Source organism: Sander vitreus, chromosome 15, assembly GCF_031162955.1.
Source record: "Sander vitreus isolate 19-12246 chromosome 15, sanVit1, whole genome shotgun sequence".
NCBI lineage: Eukaryota > Metazoa > Chordata > Actinopteri > Perciformes > Percidae > Sander > Sander vitreus.
The window spans coordinates 3,556,749-3,583,830 of record NC_135869.1 but is presented as its reverse complement, the minus strand read 5'-3'; the positions used below and the strand labels follow the sequence as shown (position 1 = coordinate 3,583,830).

The 27,082-nt window shown below is 42.4% G+C and overlaps 1 protein-coding gene across 1 annotated transcript in view; it reads right to left on the bottom strand.

Annotated features, from left to right (window-relative positions):
* Nucleotides 1-5,857: 5,857 nt before the first annotated feature.
* The window catches only part of LOC144529957 (carbonic anhydrase-related protein 10-like), a 117,113-nt gene continuing 95,888 nt past the window's right edge, over nt 5,858-27,082 (bottom strand). Inside the window, exons 4-9 of the mRNA XM_078269324.1 lie at nt 19,665-19,850; nt 17,682-17,777; nt 16,655-16,727; nt 11,648-11,802; nt 8,243-8,417; nt 5,858-5,865 (exon numbers count right to left, since the gene is read on the bottom strand). Coding sequence (XP_078125450.1) covers nt 5,858-5,865; nt 8,243-8,417; nt 11,648-11,802; nt 16,655-16,727; nt 17,682-17,777; nt 19,665-19,850 — 693 coding nt within the window. The remainder of the gene's footprint in view (nt 5,866-8,242; nt 8,418-11,647; nt 11,803-16,654; nt 16,728-17,681; nt 17,778-19,664; nt 19,851-27,082) is intronic.

Here is a 27,082-nt window from a genome sequence, read left to right as displayed (position 1 = left end):
AGCCCAGGGATCCAGGATGGTTGGTTAGCTTGTTTGTTTTAATCGGTTTTCTGTCTCTTTGTGCTGTTTTTGTTTCATACCATGACCCAAACACACACATATATTTGTTATTTTACCAACATCCAGGTCCAGTTCATTTTTTCAATTGCAGAAATATGACCCCTGAAAATGTACGTAGATAAGCAACAGGGTGCACTTTCCTTTATCAGCTGGAATGTCAAAGCCATGAATAATATAATATAAAATATTCAGTCATTTGAAATCGTTAAAGCCTGATGTAATATTTCTGCAGGAAACACAAAAGGCTAAGATGTAAATGGATCGGGCAGGTATATCATTCACGATTCGATAAAGCCAGAGGAACAGCAATTCTGCTTAGAAAGGGGATTCCTTTTGAACCTTCTGAAACTATATCTGATCCCAATGAGAGATATATTGTTGCAGTGGGCAGGTTATTTAATACACCATTAATATTAGCTAACATCTATGGACCAAATTGGGATGACTCACAATTTTTCATAAATGTCTTCTCTGCTCTACCTGACCTTAACTCCTTTAAATTGGTGTTAGGTGGAGATTTCAATTGCGTCCTACATGCCCAGCTCGACAGGTTGAATCCAAGACCAAACAGTACTTTGTCATCATCTGCAGTGGCTATTAACTCCTTCATCCATTCTTGTGGCCTATCAGATCCGTGGCGGGCAAAAAAAACCCCCGTACACCATAGCTATTCTAGGATTGACTATTTCATTGTGGATAACCAATTACTTTCTTTAATCCCCTATAGCCAGTAGGGTTGGGCGGTATCCAAATTTTGATACCGTCAAACCTCCTCCCTATTTTACCGCGGTATACGGTATTACCATGACTAATGACGTAAGGCTCAGACGGCGTCACCAAACTGTTGGCTTGTGCACCGTTCAGAAACTGAATACCAAACACTAATACTGAAACAATAATAACATAACAACAACTTACAAAAAACTATTTTCTCCTCCACACTGTCACGTGATGACAACCACACATAATTACATAAATTATATTTTGTGGAGTGCAAGCGGGGCAGACGTGTGCTGAGGGGGCAGCAGCGCGTGGACAAACTGCTGCCGGTTGGCGAGGAAAATCCTGTCTGCCTCCACAGCCAGCGCTCGATAGTCTCTGGAGGAAGAGAGGGGGGAGCAGGCCAGTGCGGTTGCTGGAAGCTGCCGCAGGAAAATGAAAGATCCAAAAATGAGGGATCCACCGCGCCCAGCACAGCCAGCATCCTCTCCATTAACTCGGACGGCTTGCTGTCGCCAAGGCCGTTCAGGGACAGCAGGCGGTCTGCTTTCTCCAGCTCCGACAGTTCAAAGAGTTCCAACAGGAATGTTTTGAGTGACCCCGTGGTATACATATATTACTGCCCAACCCTAATAGCCAGTACCATAGCATAGTTTTATCAGACCACAGCTCAGTGCAAATAGATATAATATTTCAAGGTAATATAGCACCCCGGCACACTTGGCGCCTAGACCCTCACTTGTTCTCATGTAAACATTTTAAAACATATCTCAGTGACCAGATTGACTTTTTCCAAGAAATGAATGACACCCGGGACGCTTTCAAGAAGTATTCTGTGGGAATCTCTGAAAGGGGTTATTTCTTACGTTGCATATAAAAACAAGGAGCGATCCAAGCGACTTAAAGATTTGATGCACAGTATCTCAGATATTGATAGACGTTATGCTCTCTCACCCACACCAGATCTTTTCAAAGAAAAAGTACTGCTTCAATCTGAATTTAATACACTTTTGACATGGAAAGCAGAAAGAAATATTCTTAAATACAAACAAGGTTTATTATGAGCATGGAGATAAAGCAGGGAGTTTCCTTGCGCTTCAGCTCAAACAGCATTCAACTGAACAGATGATCCCAAAGATCAATGCAGATGCTGACACAATATCACACAACCCTCAAATCATCAACGACCAGTTTAAACAGTATTATTCTGCCTTATATCAATCGGAGGCCGACACTAATGTGTCTGAAATTCACTAATTTCTTAATTCTTTAGATATGCCAAAACTTGCTCATGACTCTCAGTCGTCCTTAGAACAGCCCACATTGTCTGAAGAAATAGCAAATGCTATTAGGCTATCTTGAACAGGGAAGGCACCAGAAACTTACTGCAAACTCTCTGTCAAGCGACAATTCAGTTTTAATGAAAAATGATAAGGATCCGTTGGAGTGTAGTTCCTATAGGCCGATAAGCCTTCTGTGTTGCGACTATAAAATATTAACTAAGGCTGTCAAAATAAAAAAAAAAATAACGCAGATTAATCCATTCCATATTGAACTTTGACCCGGAGCTGTTCTAGTCACCATTCGACTGTAAAATGAAGGAGGGAGACGAGAATGTGCTGCCTGGATCATTGATTGGAACATTTACTTATAAAAGTCTTCTTCCTGAATAGGGTTGGGTACCAAAATCCGGTGCTAATACGGCACTGGTCCCTTCACAACCTGTATCTATAATCTACCGGACCGAATAGCAACGCGGATTTCGGTGCCTCATTTTGGTGCCACTGATATGCCTGCACTTCTCTCTGATGCTCTGAAACAGACGTTACAGGCAACAGAAACACTGCTGCCGCGTGTTGCTCGCCAGCGCATATGAAGCAGCTGGCCGCGTTAGCCTACAGCTAGCTAGCAGCTGGATTACACACGGTTACAATGCTGACAGCTAATGCTAAACGGTGTAAAGTGTGACTGCATTTTACTGTAGAGGGGATGTAACAATCTGCAGCTGCCGTTGTCAGAAAAACACAGACGGTGCGTTCAATGAAACTGGTAACCTACAGTCTCGTGGTGCATTCAAAGTTCAAAGGCCCTTTTCCCATCTGGTGGTTGTTTTCTCATTCAACAGCAATTCACTAGTGAAATAAGTTATTGTTATAGTTATTACATTATTATTAAATCATTTAATTTTGACCATATGGCCTAGCAATAAACAAGCCATTCTTTAATGTCGCTGACTGTTGTTTAGTACCCTTCTTTTTTTTTCTTTTTTTTTAACTTAACTTAAATCGGTTAAGGCACCGGGCAATGATGTATGCGATTAATTTAGATTAATTAATCAAAGAGTATGTAATTAATTAGATTTTTGTTTTTAATCGATTGACAGCTCTAATATTAACTAATGTCCTTGCGCAGTGATTGGAAGCCATTATTGCTACCATCATTAACGAAGACCAAACCGGCTTCATTCCTGGGCGTTTTTTAATGTAAGGAGGCTATTTAATGTATTATTGTCCCCTAAATCAACAGTGCAACCTGAAGTTATCATAAGTCCTGTTTCCTGTGTCCGTTTATAAAACCAATTAGTTGTTTGTTCTCAGCTGACCCCAGAATCGTCGCTGCAACATGAGCCGCGTTTCTGGGAAAGCCCTGTGTTTTCCCCTTCTTCTGGGACACAAACTTGGCAGTGTACGCAACCATCCACCCCGACCTCCTCGCTACGCGTATCTTTGCGCTCTTATACAGCAGCAGTTAATGTGTAACCCTAACCCATACAGTCATAAAAACGTGGAATACATTTCACATGCAACGCGTTACTTTCCGTAGCTATATGTACCAAAGCTTCATGAGGTGGATTCCAGTATGCTTCAGCATGGATTCAGAACAATGATTGCTAGTAAATTGCTGTTTTATTATATATAGAACAAAACTTTTAGACAGTGGACCTTTGCAGGTATACAAATAAATATAGTCGACTTTATAAATCATTGATTTTACAGTTCATTGCACTATTTAACAATATATAAAATAGTTACAATTGGCTCAGCCCCCCATCAGCTACAATATTAAAAAGGTGCTTAAAGCACGTAACTTACGTTTTTTTTTTTAAATCATTAAATATTTACAACCAAATGTGCAACAATCCAAGTTCAACATCCTTACATTTATTGACAGTTTACCACTCAGCTAATCTGTGAGTGCGGTTTGATCAGATTTGATTGACAGTGGCTCTTTATATTTTACTTAAACTTATTTTATTAAATGTTAAAGATAAATGTTTCAACTTAATGTATTGTACCACAGTTTGCTCAAAACCCATTTTCTCTGCATTGTTATTAGAGTGAAATTATTATTTTATTTTTATTTTTTTGGAATCAGCTGAGGGAATACAGCCAATGACAAAAAAACTACTTTTTTTCATTGTCAGGAGGGTTAGTTTGGACGGAGAAAAGTACAGAGAATTAAAGAGATTGAATGTTTGTTTGAGAATAGATTAAAGGTACAGCTCTAGACTGCAAGATTGTAACAATTAAAGGGATACTTCACCGATTAGCATTAAGCTTTGTATATAGCTATGTATGTAGTATTTTCGAAATACCGTGCTTCCCTCCCTCATGTCCCCCTGAGACTAGATTTCTCTGTATTGTGGGTCTGGAAAAAAGCCTCTGATGACGCAAAAATCGTCATGTAGCGTCATCTGAGGCATTTTTGCCCAAAGGCTATGGACTACAGCCAGCTAGTTTCGTATGTTTTCAACCCGCCCATAGGGGGTGGGACTGTCACTACCGATGTGAGTCGAGTGTCAGCCATCTTGAAGCTACGCTAAACAGGCTCTCTCTTTTCAGCAGCAAACAATTATGTGCATTCAAACTACCGCACATGTGTACCACCGGGATACATTGGTACAGATCGGAGAATATGCAGGAAACTTCATTACAGACGGAATACTCGACACACTACGCGAGCTTCGCCTGCTACGGAGACCAGCACCTCAGCCTGCGGTGTCGCTCGATGCCGCTAGCCAAGTAAGGGGACATCAAAAGCGGAAACGCGGACCGAGGGCAGGAGTTCGAGCTAGTCACCTGTCACACCCATCCTGCTTGCAAGTGTCTGCTCATTAGACAACAAACTGGACTACATCCAACTTCAACGAAACTCCCAACCCAAGTTCAGAGACTGATGTGTTTTTGTTTTTGTGGAAACATGGCTGAACAATAGTGTACTAGACTCCGCTTTCCAGCTAACAGGCCTGCTAGCCAGATGCTGCTCTGTTGGGTAAGACTCGTGGAGGTGGGCTGTGTTAACACGGACAGGGACTGGTGCAGAAATGGGGTGCTTTTATCCAACTAACTGCTAACTGCTGGTGGAGTTTGTGACTGTTAAATGCCGACCATTCTACATTACACGCAAATTCACGGCTGTGTTTATACTCTGTGTTTACATCCCACCAAGCGCTAATGCTACCAATGCGTTAGCTGAACTTTACGGAGCCTATAATGTGTGTGCACTAAATGTAGCCTGTTTCGTATGTCGTTTTTATATAATGTCGTTTTTATATATTTTAATTGTGTAACCACTTGAGCCACGGTTTATATTTCATCGTGTATATGGTTGAAATGACAATAAAACACATTTGAGTTGACTTGACTGCCTCTGTCTATGTCTGTAACCGGTAGGCCTGGCTTGGGAGTGGACTCGTAGGGAAGCGAAGCAAGTGCATTCTGGGAGTTGTTGTCTTTCATCCACATGAGCCAAAAATAAATTTTCTGGCTTTTCTCGGTCTAGAACTTCTAAAAAAAAAAAAAAAAAAAAAATCACATTTCTACTACATAAATGACTCAATTTAATACATATCCATCTTTCTAGCGGTGAAATATCCCTTTAACTTAAAGCTACATTGCGTAGTTTCTGTCGCCCCCATGAGGAATTCTAAGTAATGACAACAAAACTTTCGCCGCATCCACATGATACAAACCTTCCGTGATCGTGAACACGCCCCCACTCACTCAATATGAAAAACAACCCACTTCCCAAAAGAGCTTCAGGGGGCTTAAAAAATGTACGGAAAACAGAACTGTGTCTACTTTGCTACATCGGGGGGTTAAAGAACACAACATGAGCGTGAAAAATAGAAAGATGTGATTTCATGTATTTAATGTAGATTAAAACTTTGGAGCTTCTAGCTTTAACAAGGTCTCATTCTCTAACAGATTTGTTGTTGACATGTACATGATTCCTAAAAAATAGTTTTAAACAATACATTTCCTTTTACATAAATAACGATATTTGCACCATAAATTCACCAGAATGCAGGGAATTTTGTGTTTGACGCTCAATTTCTTTTTATGTGTCCCCCCTAATGCTTACAGCTAAACCTACGCCCATGATTAGGTCCATGTGATTACTGTAAATGTGCTGTAGGACTGCACAGAATGCTTATTTGTTCTCCATCTGTCAGTCTTTCTTTTCATAGTGTCTAGGACTGTTGGCTCAGAGTGGTTTCAGACAACTCTCCGACACGGGGTTCTCTCTGCTCTTTGACCATGAATAAACACAAACTCCTGTTGGGGCTTTGTATTGTAACAAGCCATTATTAAAGAGAAACAGAGTCCACAGAATCCATTTGATGTAGTGAAGAGCACGCTGGGCTTCACCGGATCGAAGAATATTTGGAGAGCATGGAGCAGTAGGAGGACTCCCACACTCTCTGCATAACACCTCCGTGTGTGTGTGTGTGTGTGTGTGTGTGTGTGTTTCGTGTGTGTGTGTGTGTCCTGTGTGTGTGTCCGGTTTTAAATCCACACAAACAATGCACTCCCACACGTATGACTCTTTTCATTTCCATACGTTTCTCACCCTTGTTTTTGAGATCTCCCTCTTGGTTTCACTTTCTATTTTCACAAGTAGGGCTCGTTAGACAGACAATATCACTAGGTGAAAGAAATCATATCAAAGGGACCATGTTATCACGTTGAAATTAATGAGTGGGCCTAGATGCAGAGGGCTCCGGCAAAAGAAACGCAGGGTAGTCAGGCAGAGAACTTAATCCTGGCTCAACATGGCAACGCGCTGCTTTGAATAATCAGATACGTGTCAGTGAACATTCCAGGTGATTAGAACATTATTGGGTTAATCCTTCTGTTTACTTGGCAACCCTCGCAATCGAGAGTAAAATAGTTTTAACATTACAGAGTTGCAGTTTCATAGTGTTATAAACCATTGTGCAGATCATGTGGATCTGTTCCTCAAACTGTCGGCCCCAGCCAGGCCCCCAGGAAGTGCGCCGGGCTTTGACATAGCAGCCAAACAGTGTAATTACGACTTCTGTGTCCGTCATTTGATGCCCTCTCGCCAAAAAGACTTTTTCCCATAAAGTTAGGCGAAATAGACGGTGTTTTTTTTTAGCATCACAACCCCCGCGAAATAACTGAGAGACTGACAAGACTAAAGTCTGACACTATCTCACATCTAAAGACAATCATCTCACATCTAACGTTAAAGACTGTCATAATATGTAAATTCTGGGGATCTTGCAGGGTCACACATTGCAAGACTACAACTAGATACGTTTTGAAAGATTTAACCAAGCTAGCTAGCTACCGCTACCGCTAGCTGGTAACTTGAGGGAAAGTTTGCAGATTTTCTTTTCTGCCATACATGCAGATAAATGGCAGCAGTACCTGGAGGTCCCTCGTTCACAACACGTTCCCTCTTTAGGCGTTTAGCGCGGCGCCATAGCAACCATAAACAACACTGGCTCTAGCCGTTTGCTGCTTCTTTGTTTGGTCAAGACGGGAAAAAGACTCCGACTGAGATTTATGACCACGATTGAGACGAAGGGAGCGCACCCAAACTCTAGTCTATTGGACATTTGTCTGCGACGGTGGAATCGCTTGAAAAGTCGTTTGGTGTAAGGTCGGCATTAGTGGAGCGCTAAACCGGAAGTAGCCGGCGGAGGTCTCTAGTGCAAAGTAGAACTTTTTGGGCTTCATGCGCCATTGAGCAACTCATCGATACATCTGATGGTCCTAGCACCCCTTTCACCAAATTTCCAACATGCAATTTGTGATTGACGTGAGATTATGTTGTTCATTTGAACATTTCACTCATGAAAACAGACATCATACTTGCAACCCATACATGAGATTGCTATAGCCCTGCACTGTAGAACATGCAAACGTATTTGAGCGCGACAATCATTTATGAAACATGATACTGCCACCATGTGACCAAGTGAAGTGGTGTACCTAAAGCAACACAACACATCAACGAAAGCAGCACTGTTTAAAGTGTGAAGACCCAGTAACACACCTCCTCCAAAAAACCTGCCCTAATTAGCTTTAAAGGGATGGAAAGTGTAATAAAAAAAAGCATACTTGGCATTGATGTCTGGCAGAATAGAATATTTGATGATTTGTTTGATTTATTCATGCAGAAACAACAGCGCTACTCCCCCCCATATTACCTCTGTACTGTGGGCGGAGGGCGCGGTTGTTGGGGCAGTCTCGACCCTGCTTGCTGAAGTTGATGTTGGTTCGGATGCAGCGCTGCAGCAGAGGCTGGGTGGGCCGGGTGTTGTCGCTCATACTCAGGAAGATCTTGTAGGGCTCATTCTGGCTGAGGAGGCGCAGGGAGTGCATCTGTGGAGGGGAGGGGGGGTGAAGGAGAACGGGTGGAGAATGAGATTGGAAGACATTATTTGAGTTCAGCTTGTGCAGTTCAGTTCACTACCACAGTTCGGTTCAGTTCAGTTCGCTTAGGTCAAGAAGCAACCAATGCTTTACAGGTGTTTGATCCATCAGGGTCAAATAACATTTGGTTGGTCTAGATTCTTGACTTTCCAAATGTTTGTGGACTTCTACACTCTAGAGGTCAGCCGGTCTCTGGATGTCAACCGGTTCAGACAGCGTCTGGCTGAAGAAATACTCTAGTGTGCATGCCCAATCATTTTGGAAGTTGGAGGAAGCAGGTCATTTTGGTAATTTTTCCTGGATATTTGTGCTTCTACGATAAAAATAAGTAGTCTACTATAAATGGTTTCTTCCATTTAGTCCAGTTATGAACGACATGGATCAAAGATGGGTGGCTGTGTTTTAGTTGTTAGGTTGTGTAGTGATGCGATATACCATCAGGAGTCTGCACAGGTTGTTTATTTTGAAAATTGACCGGATACTCTAGCCGTTCAACTTCCTGCCTGACCTGGTCAACACCCCCCTGCAAAGGTGTTGTCTCAGCCTGTGTGTGAAACTCAACCACACACTGATTAATACACAACAATTAGTACACAACAAAATGGTAATTGTTGTAAGTTGTTATAGTGACAACTGTCATATTATAGTGAGTCAGTGGGACCTCAAAATGTGTCGCAGCTAGCTGGGAGGAGAGTGACCCGACCATGGATGCATTATGGGCCAGACACAGCTCAAGGGAGACGTTCTCCCGAGTTGCGGGGACTGAGACGGAGGGACAGTTAGACCCAGCCCGCTGTTCGACTCATTCTCTGTAACCAATGCAGCATGAAAGAACGGTGGAACCAGCCGGCCAGCCGGTGGATGACTTGTTAGTTGGCTAACGTTAGCTTGCTAAATCCGCATTAGCTACCCCCTCGCCACATCGGTCACAGAAAACGGGCAGAACAAAGTTGTCACTCATCAGGCTATAGCAATGTGCATTGTGTGGCTCTGCGAGTTTCTGCAAGTCGGTTATACGGAAGTTTATACATTGCCATGGCAATGGTACACATACAAATGGCTGCTGCTCTGACCATTTTGCTACGTTGATTTGAATGGAAATAGCCTTTCTATTCATTTGATTTATATGGTAGAGTCGCTTCTGAGATGCTTCAGAGACGCGCTGCGTAGCCGCTGGTGGAATCACAAGTATTCTCTTGAGTGGCTGACTGCTTGCGGCGGCCACGGCGCCATCGGAACTTGAGGCTTTTGACATATTATTATTTCATTTTTTGAAGAAAATAAATATATTATACCGATATGGACACACACATTTAACTAACTCTTCCTGCCCTCCATGTGGGCCGACATTGCTTGCATAGTTCAAATATTTATTGACCTATATCTCTTCTAAAGATCCTCAGGTTTACAGTACGAGTAAACACATCTTGTATCATATCAAAGACCCACAGTTGTCAGTTTCTCATATTAAATTTAGCTGTGGAAAGGCGCCTGTAAAATCGGTGGAGTTCACTTTACCAAATGAAAAAATTTATCACTAAAGAAGGTGTAGAAGGAGAGATGAGAGAGGAAAAAGGAGAGGGATGACGATATGGCCAGGGAAAGGAAGGAAGGGTAAAAGGCTAAGAAAATTAGAGGGTGGAGCAAATATAATTAGGAAAAGCTGATGAAATAGACACATAAAAGCGGGGTGACAGAGGAACAGGCAATGAAGAGGAAAGAGAGAGAGAGGGTTGAGATCAAAGGACTGGTGAGTGAGAGCAGGAGTAAATAAAGCGAGAGTAAACAGCAGATGGTGTGTGTGAGTTGATCGAATTGATGCATGCAGGTGAGCGCTGCGCCGGACTGTAATGTGTTGCACTGATTTTAGAGAGTTGGGTGTTAAATCTGATCCATCCAGCTGCTCTTCAGTGACATAAAACAGCTTTCTGCTCAGAACCAAAATACAACATGATGTGTCGATTTCTGTGAGGGCTTTGCCTGCAGAGCTCCTCTGGCGAGCGAGTCCCTTCTGGTGCCGGCTCTTTTAAGTCAACTCCATTGTCAGGACAGGAAATAAAAAAAATAAAAAAAATGTAAACGTCCCCCAAAGGATGCAACACTCTGGTACAGCAGGTGGCAATAGACACCTATACATTTGGTTTGCGTTTGGTTTGAGTCCTTGCCCCAAGTGAAGGAGTTCAAGTACCTTGGGGTCTTGTTCGCGAAGACATTGGACAATAGAGCGGAGATTTGCTGGAGAATCGGAGCATAGCGGGTGGTATTGCATTCGCTTTACCGCACCGTTGTGAAGAAAAGAGAGCTGAGCCAGAAGGCAAAGCTCTCAATCTACCGGTCAATTGTCGTTCCTACCCTCACCTATGGTCATGAAGGCTGGATCATGACCGAAAGTATGTGATCAACACAAGTACAAGTGGCCGAAATAGGTTTCCTCAGGAGGGTGGCTGGCGTCTCCCTTAGAGATAGGGTGAGAAGCTCAGTCATCCGTGAGAAACGTGGAGAAGAGCCGCTGCTTCTTTGCGTCGAAAGGAGCCGGTTGAGGTGGTTTGGGCATCTGGTAAGGATGCCCCATGTTTGCCTCCCTAGGGAGGTGTTTGAGGCACGTCCAGCTGGGAGGCGGCCTCAGGGAAGACCCAGGACTAGTTGGAGGGACTATATCTCCACCCTGGCATGGGAACGCCTCGTGATTGCCCAGTCAGAGCTGGTTAGTGTGGCTCAGAAAAGTGAAGTTTAAGGTCCCCTGCTGGAGCTGCTGCCCAGCGACCCGACCCCAGATAAGCGGATGGATGGATGGATGGATGGATGGGTGGATGGGTGGATGGATGGATGGATGGATGGATGGATGGATGGATGGATGGATGGATGGATGTAAATTGGATTTGCATTCCACCATTAAATCTAGAGAAAAAACTACACTTGGTTGATTTCACTAGTGTTACACACTGTGCCTCATGACGGTAGGTGACTGATTTGAATAATCTAAAACAGTGGAAATAGTCTGAAGCAGCACAAGGACATAAATACCACAGTAGACAGTAGAACCAAAGTACAGTAAAGTTAAATGATAGGGAGAAAAGTTGCAGCAAAGTGTAGTATGTGTAGGAGTGTTGAGGCTTATGGCATTTCTCCCCCAATTAACAGAATGCATGTTGTTTTTACCATGTCCTACACTCACATACCTGCATCTGTGTCACGTAGACAGGCTTGTTGATGAGTATCCACGTGGACGTCTCGTAGCAGGGAGGGATGGTGATGGAGCCCTCGTAGGTGATGTAACGTGTAGTGTCAGGGTAAAGGTCAGCTATGTTCAGGCCCATTAATAAGAATGCATCATCTAGAGAGAGAGAGAGAGAGAGAGAGAGAGAGAGAGAGAGAGAGGAGTGTTAAGGTGACGCAGTGCGTTGTGTGAAAGTCCCTTATGTTCAGACCAAGCGGCAACTTCTGTGCCTGAAAAGTGAAGCCAATGCGGAAGTGCCTTAAACCTGCATTCTATCTAACTTCCAGCAGGGGGCAACTCCACTGGTTGCAAAAAAGAAGTCTGTTTACACTATAGAGGTCTATGGGGAAATTACCCTTCTTCTCACTTGATTGATTTCCTCAGTAAACATTTTCATAATGGGTTTATGGTCCCAATCGCTACTTTCAAGTCTTCTTGACACATTACAAATGTTCATTTTGTAAATGATGGTCCTATTTATTTTAAAATAGACGATAAAGCAGGGGATGCTTTATGGGCGTGGCTGTCAACCTGTCAATGCTGACAGAGGCTTAGCAATGCTAACCATGGCACTGTGTACATTAAAATAGACCTGAATTTATTTTTGGGTGTTGTCCATGTTTTTGTCTTAAACTTTGACCCTCTCACTGTGTTGTTTCACTTCATCAAAGTTAATTGGAACTTTTTGGTAAAAATGTCTTTCAATGTTCAGCGATTTGCCAAACAAGCTAGCTAGCTAGTGCTAGCATTAGCTGGTTACTCAAGAGAAATTCTGCTGATTTTTAACCAGCTCTGTGTATTGCTGTACATGCTGACAAACGGCACCAGGACCCACAGGTCTGCATTTACCGTCCGGTAAAACTCCGCTGGATGACTCGGTCAAAAATCATCGACTTTCCGTCTTTAGCGTTTAGCTAGCCGCAGCGGCATTGCAACCTTAAACAACACTGGCTTAGACGCGTCATTCTCCACAGCTCCACGCTTTTGTCCAAATATGGTCACTTCTGGCTCCAAAATACCAAGATGGCGACAGCCAAAATGCAAACTCCTGGCTTCAAAACAGCAGTCCCCAAACCAATTGGTGTCTCCACCGATGCCACGTATGTTCTTTATATTCTATGGCTCAGACCCATAAGCAAGAACGCTGTCAAGGAAAAAAGTGTTGGGATAAGATATTGCATGAGTGTGTGGGTGCGTGGGTGCATGCATGTGGCTTATGTAGAACATAGCATCAGGGTATAAATATATACTGTTTGGACCAACTAAAAGGAATGATTTGCCTTAGAAAACATGAAATATGTTGGAGCTGTGTGTGTGTGTTTGTGTGTGTGTGTTTGTGTGTGTGTGTTGTGCGTGCGTGCGTGTTTGTAATTAATTAGGGGGAAAAAATAATCTGTTCACACAGTCACATTATGGGAACTCACCTCCCATTTTTGGACCGTAGCCTATGGGAAACAGGCTATCCCATTTCATTTTAAGGTTAAGACCTGCTTCTTCGTTTTGGTTAGTGTACGTCTCCAGAGGATTAATATAAGTCAATGCAATGTCCTCCTACATGACAAAAACAAGTTTCTGTGTGTGTGGGTGTGTGGTTGCATTCTCCAGAAAGCTGTATATCTTCATAGCAGAGGTCGGAAAAAAAGAAAAGAAATTAAGAAGGCATTTTTGCTGAAGGGAAACAACTAAAAATATGTGTGCGTTTCAGTGTTGTTGTGTTTCAGTATGTAGAGCAGAGTGTTGGACTAGATCTCCCATTATTGAGAACAGAGAGACACTGTCCCTCCCCTTCCTATGTCCCCCAGGGATCTCATTTTGGAAAGAATATGTATGGTAGTCAACGGCAAGTGACAAATGTTTTTTTTTATCCCATTTGAATTGTGCCACGAATCCCACATAACATCCATAATTTATGTCAATTTAAAAGATAATTTAGGAAATCGAAAAAAAGTTCAGTTTATCCTAGAAGCACTTAGTTTTGTGAAAACTCTCAGTGAACTACATATCATCTCGCACAATATAGGTCACCTTGCTTGCTAGCTAGATAACTAGCTTAGCTATGTACCACGCACAAACGTAACATTATCTCACCCAATGTGTTTTATCCAGCGTCTTTTTTTTAATCAGGTGGGAAGCAAAAGAAGGTGCGTTGCTCTTGTGAGTACATCCTGATACGAATCAAACACACACAGGCCTTGTAGCTCCAGCAGGAAAGAAAGTTATGACGTCACTTAACCAACTTTTGGGTGTTTCTTTCCGACACATTCTCACTCCCATCGCGGCAAAAAACGATGCTTGGTCAGGTGCCTTTGGCGTTTGTTATTGACGCAAAAAAGTCTCCTTTAGGTCATATTTAGACCGGCTTGTTCGGGACTCTTGGAGTCACTTCTTGATGCTCTGGGTCAAAACTGACGTTTAACTGACATGCGGCACAAGAACGGGACAGTAAGGTTTGGGTGGGGTTACAAAATGTTGGTTTTCAGTGACACGCGGGACATGAACGGGACATGAACCCCGGACTCTTGGGTGAAAGACCTGTGTTGTTTGACCCATTCACCACCCCAACCAACCTTCTTAAGCGGATTTTCGGTCTTTCATACTACTCGCTAACGCTGTTGCTCTTAATAATACGTCATCTTACAGCTCGAGCTGCTGTTCTGCCCGGTGCGTCCAATACAGTTGCTAAAGGGTGATTTTTGCGTCGGTATCTGACGCTGAGAGCCACTGACCAAGCGTTACCATTTTACAAGTTGGGAGTGAGAATGGGTTGGTTTTTCTTATTACGTATTTTCACAGTCTTTTACTTCAACAGTTTTACAACTAAGTGCGACTTTCTTGACTTGCAAAATTAGCTTTTCAATTCTGGATGTTTAAACAAATGTGTAGTTCATGGCACAATCCAAAAAATCTAAATCAAAAAATGATTTGTCTCTCGCCGTTCACTACCGTACAAATAGTTTTCCGGAATAAGGTCCCATGGTGGTCCACCGGAATGGGAGGGACTTCGCCTCTCTATTAACTGTCTACAAGACAAAGAAGAAATATGTTTGTTTTTTTAAGGATTATTTTTTTGCGCATTTTGGCCTGTAAGGGACCATTCGGTATTTATGGAATGGACCGCCAGAGGAAAATAGGGGAGGGTCATGTCTTTTTATTCTTTGTTGAGGGGAGGGTCACCCAACTTTTTTAGTCTGGGGGGTCACCCAACTTTTGTATTCATGAAAACAGCAACATTTTAAAGTGGCTTGTTTGGTGCATACTTTTCCATGTAGCTCTCCATCTTGGCCCCCCATCGCTAGCAGATGGGTCTGACCCAACAAAAATCGCAACACAAGTTTGGAGTTGCTTTCTTTGAGAATGCAACCCTATAGCTAACTGCGCCACCTGTTGCCAAAGTATCGTCACTGACATGGAGATGGAATATAATGAAGCTGACTAGCTCAAAGGTTTCACGTTGACCACGGAAAAAATACTGAGCATCCACGTGTGCCAGACTGCCTGTAGGCTACATTCATTTAAAACTAAACATTGCAGTTGGTGCTAAGTGGAGCGTGTGAGCGCTGATCGCTGTTACGTGTCAGTTAAACTTCTCATCTCCAATCCTATCTATAGAGCTCCAGCCAGCTCACAGCGGGGTCTGTGAAGGTGGACAGGCTAGGTGGCAAGCCAGCAACCCCGGCAGGCCCCCCCCCCGGCTGTCACGTCAGACTGTGGAGCTTCTAAACTCCGACACAGTCGGACCAAATTTGCAATTAGCCATACATTTTCGTAAAACGACCCATATTTGAGCTCTAGATAGTTGATTTCTCGCATAAAAACGTCTCAGAAGTGAATTTAGTAATGAAATAGCTGACGAACAATGTTTAAAGTTTCCGGTTGTTGGCCACAACAGCATTTTTTCCCCAATCATTTTGGAGGGTCACAGAAAAATGTATTGCTGGCGAAGGGAGGGTCAAGTCTTTTTTGACTACCAAAACTCCTCCTTTAGCCCCTCAAATAAAAAATGTACAGTCCCTAATGGATAGGACAGTTGCAGACAGGAAAGTGGGGGGGGAGAGGGGGAAGACATGCAGCAAAGGGCCACAGGTCGGATTCAAACCCTGGGCCGCTGCGGTAAGGACTGAGCCTTGGAACATGGGGCGCACGCTCTACCAGGTGAATAACCAGGGCGTCCCGAAGAAATACGTTTTAGATCTCAAAGGTTGTGAGCAAAGCTAGCTGCGTGGCTCTAGGGATGACCATGTCGGTCATTTGGTCAGTGCTCCACTCTGGTCCAGACTGAAATGTCATTTTGTACAGACATTCATGGTCCTCAGAGGATAAAATCTAATGACTTATCATTATCAGGCTCAGCTTTACTGTGTTTGGTGCTAATTGGCAAACGTAAGCATGCTAACAGACTAAAGGTGCTAGCATCTTGGGACTAAAAGGAGAACCTCCGCTGATGGAGGTAAATAATAAAATTTGTGATTCACCAAAAGTGCAAAAGAATTCAAATCACAAAAGAGAATTTGGAAAAATATTAACGGACATGAAGTAAGAAAGTTTCACCTCTTCAATAAAGTTATCTAACAAACTATCACAGCTTCAAAGTGACAAAAATGTAGATTCTACCACTTAATAGAAAGAGGTTTGACAGCCAATAGGGAGCCTGTTTGTCACCAAGGGTTTTTGAGTTTTTATGTGGCACATTTTACATTATTTACAGCAGATTAAAAATATCCCATTTTACCCAGGATATACAAGATGGATACAGCTCTGTAGATATTCAAAGAAGTAGCTGGTCTAGGGACAAGTCACAGGTGGAGGCCGTGTGTGTGTGTGTGTGTAAGAGAGAGAGAGAGAGAGAGAGAGAGAGAGAGAGAGAGAGAGAGAGAGAGAGAGAGAGAGAGAGAGAGAGAGAGAGAGAGAGAGAGAGAGAGAGAGAGAGAGAGAGAGAGAGAGAGAGAGAGTGGGAGAAGGAGTGTCTTACGTTTGTAGTTGATTCTGGTGATGGTGTCTCTATTGAGCATGCGGTTGAGAAAGGCGTTGGAGTTTTCAGAGAGCTGAAAGGTTACAAAGAGAGAGGGGGATCAAATATTCATCACAAACCACAGTACAACACACAGACACAGACACACACACACACACACACACACACACACACACACACACACACACACCACAGTAAAACACATGTAGCAAGTGTCCTAAGGACTGAAACAGTGAACTTTTTTGTTTCCTTTATGGCAATAGAGCTCAACAGTGTGGTTCCATAAGTAAAATCCCATTCATTTTCTCCATAAGGAAGGATTTTGATTATTAGCCATGATGTCTAAAGTATAAAGGGATACTGAGCACGAGCTACGAGGTTGTGAAACAAAGTTGTATGCCCCTGTAGAAGACAGAAGTCAGTTGAAGATCAACTTTGTTTTAAGAAAAAAGGGTTTTCTTCGCGATCTTATGGAGACATACAGTACTACACTACCCACAATCCTAAGCGTAACAGAGACATCTGTAATTTGTGGAACTCGCTGTTACCACGGAAATGTTTAACGCATGCGTGAACCCACAAACGGCTAAAGCGTGGCTCAGCGAGCTGCTACCACTGAAGTCTATGATCGTTTCAATACACAGTCTTGTACCATTGCCTTTTTTTTTTTGTTGCCATTTTTAAAATGTTTTTTTTGTGCCGAATAAAATGTTTTTTTGGTCACAATTCATCTCGTAGCTGGTTGGCTTGGTTTCAGGCTTAAAACTCTTTATATAAACATTTAATAAAACGTCAATGGAGATATTGAACAGGAAAAATTTAACCAGAGCTGTTCAAAAAGTGAGCAATCACTGTTGAGCTTTATTAGTATTAGTATAATGAAAATCCATAATCCACAACTAAGAGGTTAGGTTTTAAATCTACCATATGAGTTTCTCAAACGTCTGATAAGCTCTTTTTGAAATGTAATCGTTTCTTAATTGGTCCTTCATTTTGTTTCAGTGTACTCCCAGAAGCACATGCTGACCTTTATGAAGATGGAGACCACAGCGATGCCGTTGGGGCTCTTGGCGGCCTCAGTGTAGTTGGCATACAGATCCTGGTTATAATGGATCAGCTGGACCTGAAAGAGGGACGCCATGACATACAGCATTACAAGCTAAATTTGAGTTACTCCAGCAGCAGGCGTGGACTGGCCATCGGGAGTACCCGTAGTATAGAGAGAAGAGAGATCATATGATTGGCCCACTTGTTTGTCTTTCAGGTGAACACTGGCCATTCACATCCTTGGTCTTTGGCTGACCGGCCCGCAGAGTGGAGAGAGATCACATGCTTGTCCCACTGGTTTTTCTATCATCTAATCACTGGCCAATCACATCTTACTATGGCCCACCTTCATCCAACCACAGAGACAGGGCACATTTAAATCCCGCCCTCTCCTGCTCTATGTTGAATTGTATTGTATTCTTGTATTGCGTGAAGGTGACTCCTATAATCAATTCCGTCAGCTAGCAAACAACAATGTCTAAAAGCTGCTGTGGGTCTGGCTGCTCGGGTCCCTTTGGTAATCAGTGCACGTTGGGTTAGGGGGAGGGGGTAGCTATCCACAGGTTTGTGAAGACAACTCCACTGTTTTCTGGAAGGGTCTACTCAGAGTATTTAGCCCAGGTTGATTGTCTTCTACATTCTGTTTCGGTAATAGACTTCATCAACTAGCAGACAGTTGTAGTTGTGGTTCTTTTGCTCTCCCCAAAGAATTTTGATTCGACCAGTGAGATTATGTCTTCCTCCAGAACGACTCGGACAGATGTAGAACCACAAACCCAATCTTAATAACAAGAGGGAGAAGCATCTCAAAAGTCTACAGCTTTCTTTTTAAATATGTCTCTCTGGATGGAGTGGATTCACAAAACAAACTAGTTTTAGAAAGAGAAGCTCAGGGAATCTCCACACAGACAACAAGAAAACACTGGCGTATCCTATTTCGACAACCAGGTTTGGATTCATTTCAAGGTGGATAACAAGCTTTGATATAGCTCACACATGAAATGTTTTCCTCTTAATGAGAGATGAATTTGAATTTATTGGGAGGATAGCCCCTTGAGATAGAGCATCTCATTTTCCAGGGCGTCCTATGAACACAAATACATAATTATGAACACATTCAGACAGAAGAGCGTTACATAACAAACAAATACACTACAAGTATACAGATACAGACCACAACCCCAGCTGCTGTACAAAAAATTAGATACAACCATAACCCACATAATAAATCAATTCCATCAGAATAAAGAGCGATTGAAGCAGTTTGTCTTCAACACAAATAAACAGAACAAATGTTAGGTACACTAATTAAAAGCATGAACAGTTTGTTTTAAGATGAGAAAATAAAGATGTCCTGAAGCAGCGGTAAGTTGTTATAGATGTCAGACACACAGGAAGATTATTCCAATCGAAAGGAGCTTTATATTTGAATGATCTGCGGCCAACTTCTTTGAGAATTCGGGGGACAGAGAATATGGGATATGGCATGTATGTCTGAGTGGAGATGAAGATCTACTGTACATGGAACCAAAAACTGTTTCAAGTAGGAAGGACAGTCAAAATACTGTTAATACATTTAGAGATGACCTAAACCCAGAGGACTTTTAGAACTCACTACGTGACAGTGTAGTGTGTGTGTGTATTATTCCGTTTTATTTATCTGCAATTATCTTGTGTATCAGTGGTGGAATGTAACTAAGTAGATTTACTCCCGAACTGTACTTAAGTACAAATTTGAGGTACTTTTACATGAGACTTTTCTTTTCGTGCCACTTTCTACTTCTGTCTGTGTCTAACTGTGTGTCTGTGTATCTGTCTGTGTGTACGTGGGCGCATGTGTGTGTCTGAACATGTGTGTCCTATAAATATTCTAAATCAGTGTGTGTCATCTCTGTCTGCTTTTTTATATTAATAACCACTTCATTTTTATATTATAAATACTTTAATATCTTTATATCCTCACCTCTCCAGGAAAGCCCTGTCCATTGAGGAGGTGCTCTGAACCCTGGGAGTCCTCGCTCCCAAAGTGGAGGCGGACCTCCTCCAGCCTGTAGCTATAACCCAGAGGCCCCCCTGAGATGTTCACCAGGTGGGCTTTGTCCGGCCGCAGAGACACGTGCCTTCCAGTGTTGTACATGGTGCCTCCCATCTGCAGGGAAACACACAGGGAGGGAGGGGCTTCAGTCATATGATGGCTTTTACTTCTACAACGGATAACATGACATCTGCCTTATATTTAGTAGCTGTTAGTAGTCTATTTTTATGGTACATGATAATTTCCATACAAGCCAACAATACTAATATCCAGAATGAGGTGGAAATGCTTTTAACTTTTCAGGCAAACAGCAGGAATTTTATAGCCTGGTCCTACCAGACTCTGGTACATTTCATTTGAACAGAGAGTCTGGCCTCTCTCCATTGACAAGTATTCCTTCCTTGAAGTTGAAGTTTAAAACTATTGGATCTGCCCAGAGCCACTCTGGATCTGCCATAACCAATAGCTAACGTTTGGTCGTGACGACAACAACTATCGGCTTAGCATCGCTAGCGTTAGCCTTAGCCAACTCCTTCACCACTAACGGAGCGAGCTGGAAAATCAAACTTTTCCCGAACCCCGTGGGGAGGAGGGCCACAACATCATGGCCACCAACAAAACTCAGCAAAGATTGTTCTTGCTCGGGCTTTAACTTCTGGATATTCGACAGCATTGCCACAATGGCTTTTCTCGCAGCTTTCTTCGCCGCGGAGCTACAACTCAAACTAGTGCACGACCTCAACGTCATCGTTCTCAGCCACTTCCTCTGTTTGCTGATTGGACCGGTAAAGATTTGGCCGAGAAAACCCTTGAATATACCGCAAACCCAGACGATGTACTGAAGGAAAATGAAAATTGAGCGGAAGTACGTAGGAGGGAGGAGCCAGGCTAGGAATTTTATGCATGCTAGTCCATATCTACAACAATTCATTTCCGGGCTTGCTCCAGTGCCGCCGGGAATTCTGCCGGATGGTCCCTTATTTTCGGCGGGATATCACCTTCCGCTTTCTTTGTGTTGTAATTCTATTTCTGTGGACTATGGTTAACTGCTCCTCAGATCTCTGCAGGGTAAATCCAGACAGCTAGCTAGACTATCTGTCCAATCTGAGTTTTCTGTTGCACGACTAAAACTACTTTTGAACGTACACACGTTCCACCAAAACAAGTCACTTCCTGAGGCTATTTTGCAGAGGCACCAGGGTTCCGTCCGGCGCTTAGCACCGCCCAAGACGATTGTAATTGGTGTAAAGAAATGCCAATAAACCAGAGCACATTTTTCTCCCATCCCGGAATGCTGCGTGGACTAGCCAGACCCTCCTCCGCAGCGCTGTGGAGGAAGGTCTGATCTACATATGTGCTAACGTCACACACCACAGAAACCATTCTACCGTCAATGACTCCCTGAGTAATTAGGTTGTTGAATCTGTGCAGTTGTGACATGTGAACGTCCTCTTTTGGGCTCAAATCACAGTTTGGACTCAAAAAATAGAATAAAAACAAAAATAAACACAAAAACAGCTGAAAATATGGTAACAGCATCAACCACATCTTGACTTTTTTGCTTTAGAATAAGAATCCATAGATTGCCATTAAATGTGTTTCCCTCAGGATTAATTGTTGGAAATTTCGTGATTTATTTTAATTTAAATTTGTTATTCACACGCAATCATCATATCATTAAAACACAATTTTTAAAGGTACAATTATCATATGTAGGCCTCGTGAAATGGGGAACCCTAAATAAGCTATTACAAGCTTTTCGGAGGGAGCCCGAATACAACAGAGAATATACAGACACTAATAGACACAACGGAGACACATACCTCAAAATACAGACACTAAGAATCTGGCTCTAACCTCTGGAATGCTCTCCCTCAGGGTCTGCACCAGTGCACATCTGTTGTTTCTTTTAAGTCACAAAAAAAACTCATTTCTTTTAGATTAACCTTTCCGGGTGCTTCGTATAGTGTTCATTATAAATGTATTATTTTATCTGTATGTACTTTGTAGATCTCATTACTGTTGTTGTTGGGTTTTGTTATAATCTGTATTGTATATTGGCTGCCTATCTGGTTTTGTAAAGTATCCTTGGGTAACTTGAAAGGGCCTTATAAATAAAATGTATTATTATTATCCCCTGACTTTTCTTCTCTTGCCATCATCAGGTCAACATCTCCATTCACTTTAATAATGACTAACTACGTGAAATACCTATATGTGTGTTTAACCACCCTTAACTGAGATGGAGAACAAGGTTTAACATTACCTAAGATCAGCATGTTAGCATTTTCAGTGTAAGCATGCTTATCTGAGCTACTAGCATTTTTAAGTGTAGCCTCACAGAGACTTTGTCTTGTTTTCCAATGTTAACAATATTATATTAAGTGTCATAGTCCGAAAAATAAATCACTATTGCTACTGTAGAACACTGGAAGAGAATAGAAGAAACTACTGAAACTACTTTTCATGACTTGAGGAACATTCAGGCAAATCTTCCTTTAAATGCAACAGCTGAAAGCTAACTGTACCAAGCTTTTGGTCTATTACCATGTAAAAAGTGTAAGTAAGTGATGCTTCATGACATGTTTGCCTTCAGTGCTGTAGTGAGCCCTTTTCTATTTTTAATCCAATTGCCTCCAGCGCTAGCAGCACATTGGCCCACTTATGTATTAAGTATACCTGCTTTGTTTTCTGACAAAGCTCAGAATGGAAAAAGTAGGACGAGTTGTGACGTGCGACTGGGTTTGCTGAAATCAATTTTTGCCATATCTTTAATGGAGACTTCACTGAGCTGTCTGTTTCAGCCTAATTGCAGAAAAAGAGGACATACTGCTTTTACCTGTGCGCTCTGGGTATTAATGTTGTGTCATGCTAAGTCATATCAAATCAACCAGAGTTGACCAGAGTTGGGTTTAGCAAAAGATTGGGGGGGGGGTAGCTCAGTTGGTGGAGCGCGCACCCATATGTAGAGATTTATTCCTCGACGCAGAGGCCCAGGGTTCGAGTCCGACCTGCGGCAATTTCCTGCATGTCTTCCCTCTCTCTCCCCATTCATGTCTAAGCTGTCCTGATGACTAAAGGCGGAAATGCCCAACAATAATCTTAAAGTGCTCATATATTGCTTTTTGGCTTTTTCCCTTTGATTTATTGTGTTATATATCTTTTTTGTGTTTACAAAGTGAAAAAGCCCAAAGTCCACCCCAAAGGGACTTACCATCTCCAACAGAAAACACTGTTCACAAACTGCTCCAAACAGCTCTATTGTAGTCCAGCCTTTACTTCTGTAACACATGTTATAATGCTAGCGCGGCACGCCCTCATACTCTGCTTCTGACTGGCTAGTAGTCCTTACCTCGGTACTGCTCATGTGCGACTCCCAACAAAGATGGAACAGAAGTGAGATGCCTCACTCTGTAACTAAAACAGAGAGCTCAACACACAGGGTGAAAAGAGGAGCAGCAGCAATGTGCAGTACAACAAAAATATGGTGTTTTTTGAAAATGAAACCATGTAAACCTATTCTGGTACAACCTCTATATACAATTATGAACCTGAAAATGAGCACTTTAAGTGACACGCGGGACAAGAATGGGACTTGAACCCCAGCCTTGTGTTGTCTGACCCATCCATCACCCCAACCTGCCTCCTCTCATACTACTCGTTACCGTTCTCGCCCTTCATACTACATCATCTTACAGCGCTGTTATGTCTGTACGGTGCGTACCATACAGACTAAAGGGTGATTTTTTTTCTTCTAAAAGCCACTGACCAAGCGTCAGTATTTGACGAGTTGGGAGTGAAAAAGGGCTGGCAAAGCCCATATTTTTTTATACTGGATCTGCAGAGTGAAGTCTTGTTTACTGTGTCTTCTTCTTTTGCATTTAATGTAGGGTGGTTGTCCTTTTGCCTTGCTTTGACATACAGAACTAATTCCTCCGTATTTACAGTGTATGACAAATCAGGTGATTCTGTTTGTTCGGATTTAAACAGCTTTTCTTGTTGCTCGTAGCCTTATGTTGTCAGCTCTTCACAACGCCCCCTGGCAACGCATTAAACATTAATGTTCTTTACCCGCATGCCAACCATATTCACCATACATATTATATGACATTCACTGTAGTCACATATTCTTTACTGCTGTTTGTATATAATAAATGAGGAGAAAGCACTCGGTCGCAGTTTAATTGTGGCATGCCACTGCTGGGTTAGTATGAAATTAAACCATTACTCACCAGCGTGAAATCTATTCACAGCATAATCCTTACAGAAGGGCACAACATTATTTTAAAAGAGGCTTAGGATTTAGAATCTAAATATCACTGAATGGTTTCCACTCTTCTACGTCAGTCAACAACCACGTCACCTAATTCAATGTATTTGATTCATGTACACAAACACGTTTATCTAGTTTTTTTTGGTGATGGTCAGCACGTTTTTTCTTTTTCTCGTGATGGTCAGCACGTTTATTATAAAACCAACAATTGCATAGCTGTATACAGCGGGACGGTTTGGGTTTAGGAAAAGAAGAACGGGACGGTTGGGTTTAGGAAACGTGACACGCGGGACACGATCAACGGGACGCGGACAACAGCAGCACAGTTGGGTTTAGGAAAAGAGGAACGGGACGGTTGGGTTTAGTAAAAGAAGAAAGCGACGGTTGGGTTTAGGAAAACGTGACACGCGGGACACAATCCCCGGTCTCCTGGGTGAAAGTCCTGTGTTGTTTGACCCATCCACCACCGCAACCAACCTCCCTACGTGGATTTTCGGGCGTTCATAGTATTCGCTATCGTAGTCGCTCTTAATGCTACGTCGTCTTCTCATTGAGAATCGTGCTGTGATCATGAAAGATGCTTCCCATTGAAATACATTAGTTTAAAAAACGTGCTGACCATCACGGAAAAAACAAGATAAACGTGTTTGTGTACACGAATCAAATAGATTCAATTACGTGATCATTTCACGAACTGCCGTGAGACTGGGTTGCAACAACTGCAACACACTCAGCTTTCTTACTTTTTTACACGGGACTCGTGAGGATGTAATATTGCTCAAAGTTGGATTCACAAACTTGTACATTTCTTGTTTCTACCTGTTTAATGTCATTGGTTACTGAGTAGTGATGTCCCTCCGTTGAATGTTATAATGGAGAATCATAGTGACCTGCTTAAAGACTCTGAGGCAGCTGTTAGTTTCCCTAGCAACTGCTGACACAGGGAACAGAATATTAATTTTACATTGCGTTTGAATGCATCTTAAATGTCACGTCAGCTGATTTCTGTTGCATAATGTATACAGTATTAACTCTAAATGAATTCAGGTTTTAGCATTGTAAAGGTCTGGTCACACAAGCATCTTAAACTGGAAAAAAGTTGCAGCAAAGTCAATTCTTTTCGCTGGATTTGCTGGGATTAGTGGAAGTACATCCATATTGTCATAGTATTGTGTCACTGTCGTGTGTGTTAATGAGCTTACAATGCATTTTCGGCAATACAATGAACTAAAAGCTACGACTGCAGTGCAAATAGATATTTTCCTTTGTGGAGGTTGTTGTGAGGAAAGCACGGTCACGCAAATGTACAGGGATCGGACAGGATTTAAGGTGCTTAGGTTGAGCTTCCAACTCTTCCACGTACACACTCATCAATTGGTTGCACACACAGCTTGCTCAGAGATGGGATGAATAGATAGGATGCCCTGCTGTGCCCTACTATGCCCCGCAACGCCCTACTATGCCACGCAACGCCCTACTATACCCTGAACTGCTACAACTATTTTTTCTAGTCATAGTTACTATAGTGACATAGTGACACTATCTTTATTGTTACTATAACTGCCACTGTTCATCATTCCAACTGCTATATTTATTATGAATCATATTTCTCTATATCTGTATGTGTCTGTGTCCCAATCGGCACTGACAGATGCTGCCCACCAAGAGCCTGGGTCTGTCTGAGGTTTCTGCCTAAAAGGATGTTTTCCTCACCACTGTTGCACCAAATGCTTGATGGTGGGAAATTGTTGGGTCTTTGTAAATTGTAGTGTTGTCTAGACCTACTCTATCTGGAAAGTCTCATAACTCTTGTTATGATTTGATACTGTGCGATGGCGCAGATCCTCTCTGTCCCAAATCTCGACCGTAGTGTTTTGATAGGCGACTGAAAAGAGAGTTGAGGCAACCGCAACCAGGTGTTGATCCTCAGGGTTAACATGTTTTTTTTGTAGACAGAGTATCTGTAAATGACTCAGAAAGTCAAGTCTCAAGTTTCTGAGCTGGAGTCCAAGTCCAGTTTCAAGTCTTTGAGCTAGAGTCCACATATTGTTCATTCAGCGCTTCTTTTGTCTGGGCCTTGTTGTATGAAGTTTTAAAGCCAAAGCTTGTGAAGAATAGCACAGCAGCTGCCGGTGTGGTCAGCATGTTTGTTGTCCTCTCTCACGTGTTGCCGCGTGCAGAAGATACGTTGCGTAGGTTATCGGTTACGGTCAGCTCATCAGACGTTTCCTTAAAATAAAGATTGTTCACGAGTCCGGCATCTTGAGGCCAAGTCGAGTCTGAAGTCTTTTGAAGACGAGTCTCAAGTCAAGTCTGAAGTCACTGTGTCTGGGATCTAAGTGAGACTCGAGTCCGACTCCCAAACTCTGCAGCAAACAACTTCAGCTATAAACAAGGGCGTAAATCCCAGGGGGGTCGGGGGGTAAGGACCCCCCCCCATCTAATGGTTGTCCCCCCCCTAGAAATATCATTAAAACAATGCTGTGTATTGTAAATAACATAATGATGTATACTTAAAATATCTGTGTAAGTAGTAAAACAATACAAACCCCAAAAAATGCTTTTTAAGTTTAGAAACATTTTGAGTCCCCCCTCCCTTGCCTCACAGTGGTTTGGTCCACTGCCTACTGTAGGATCTGTGCTAGACTCACAGTCACATCGGTAGTGACAGGAATGTAGTAAGTAGGCTGTTCAAGGCTATTTCATTCACATTAAACATCGGATGAAGTTTTTCTTTTCTCAAATAGAAATTATGCTGAGTAATTAATAAATTAGTCATGACAAAATGTTCGCTATGTTAGTGTAATATAATGTAGCCTAGCTTGTTTAATAGCTTGTTGGATAGAAATGCACCCACTACAACTAACGTTAACACGGCGATAAGCCTAACGTTATGTGTGTGAACTGATATTAGGGTTAATATTGAAGATCTACAGTTGTGTTTTGCTGAATATGAAGTTAAGTGGCTGATCAGTTAAATATATATCCTCTGTCCCAGAAGAAACCTAATATTTATGTGGAGGACGCAAGATCATTTCATAATTATAATATGACCGCGTGGTGAACCTATGAA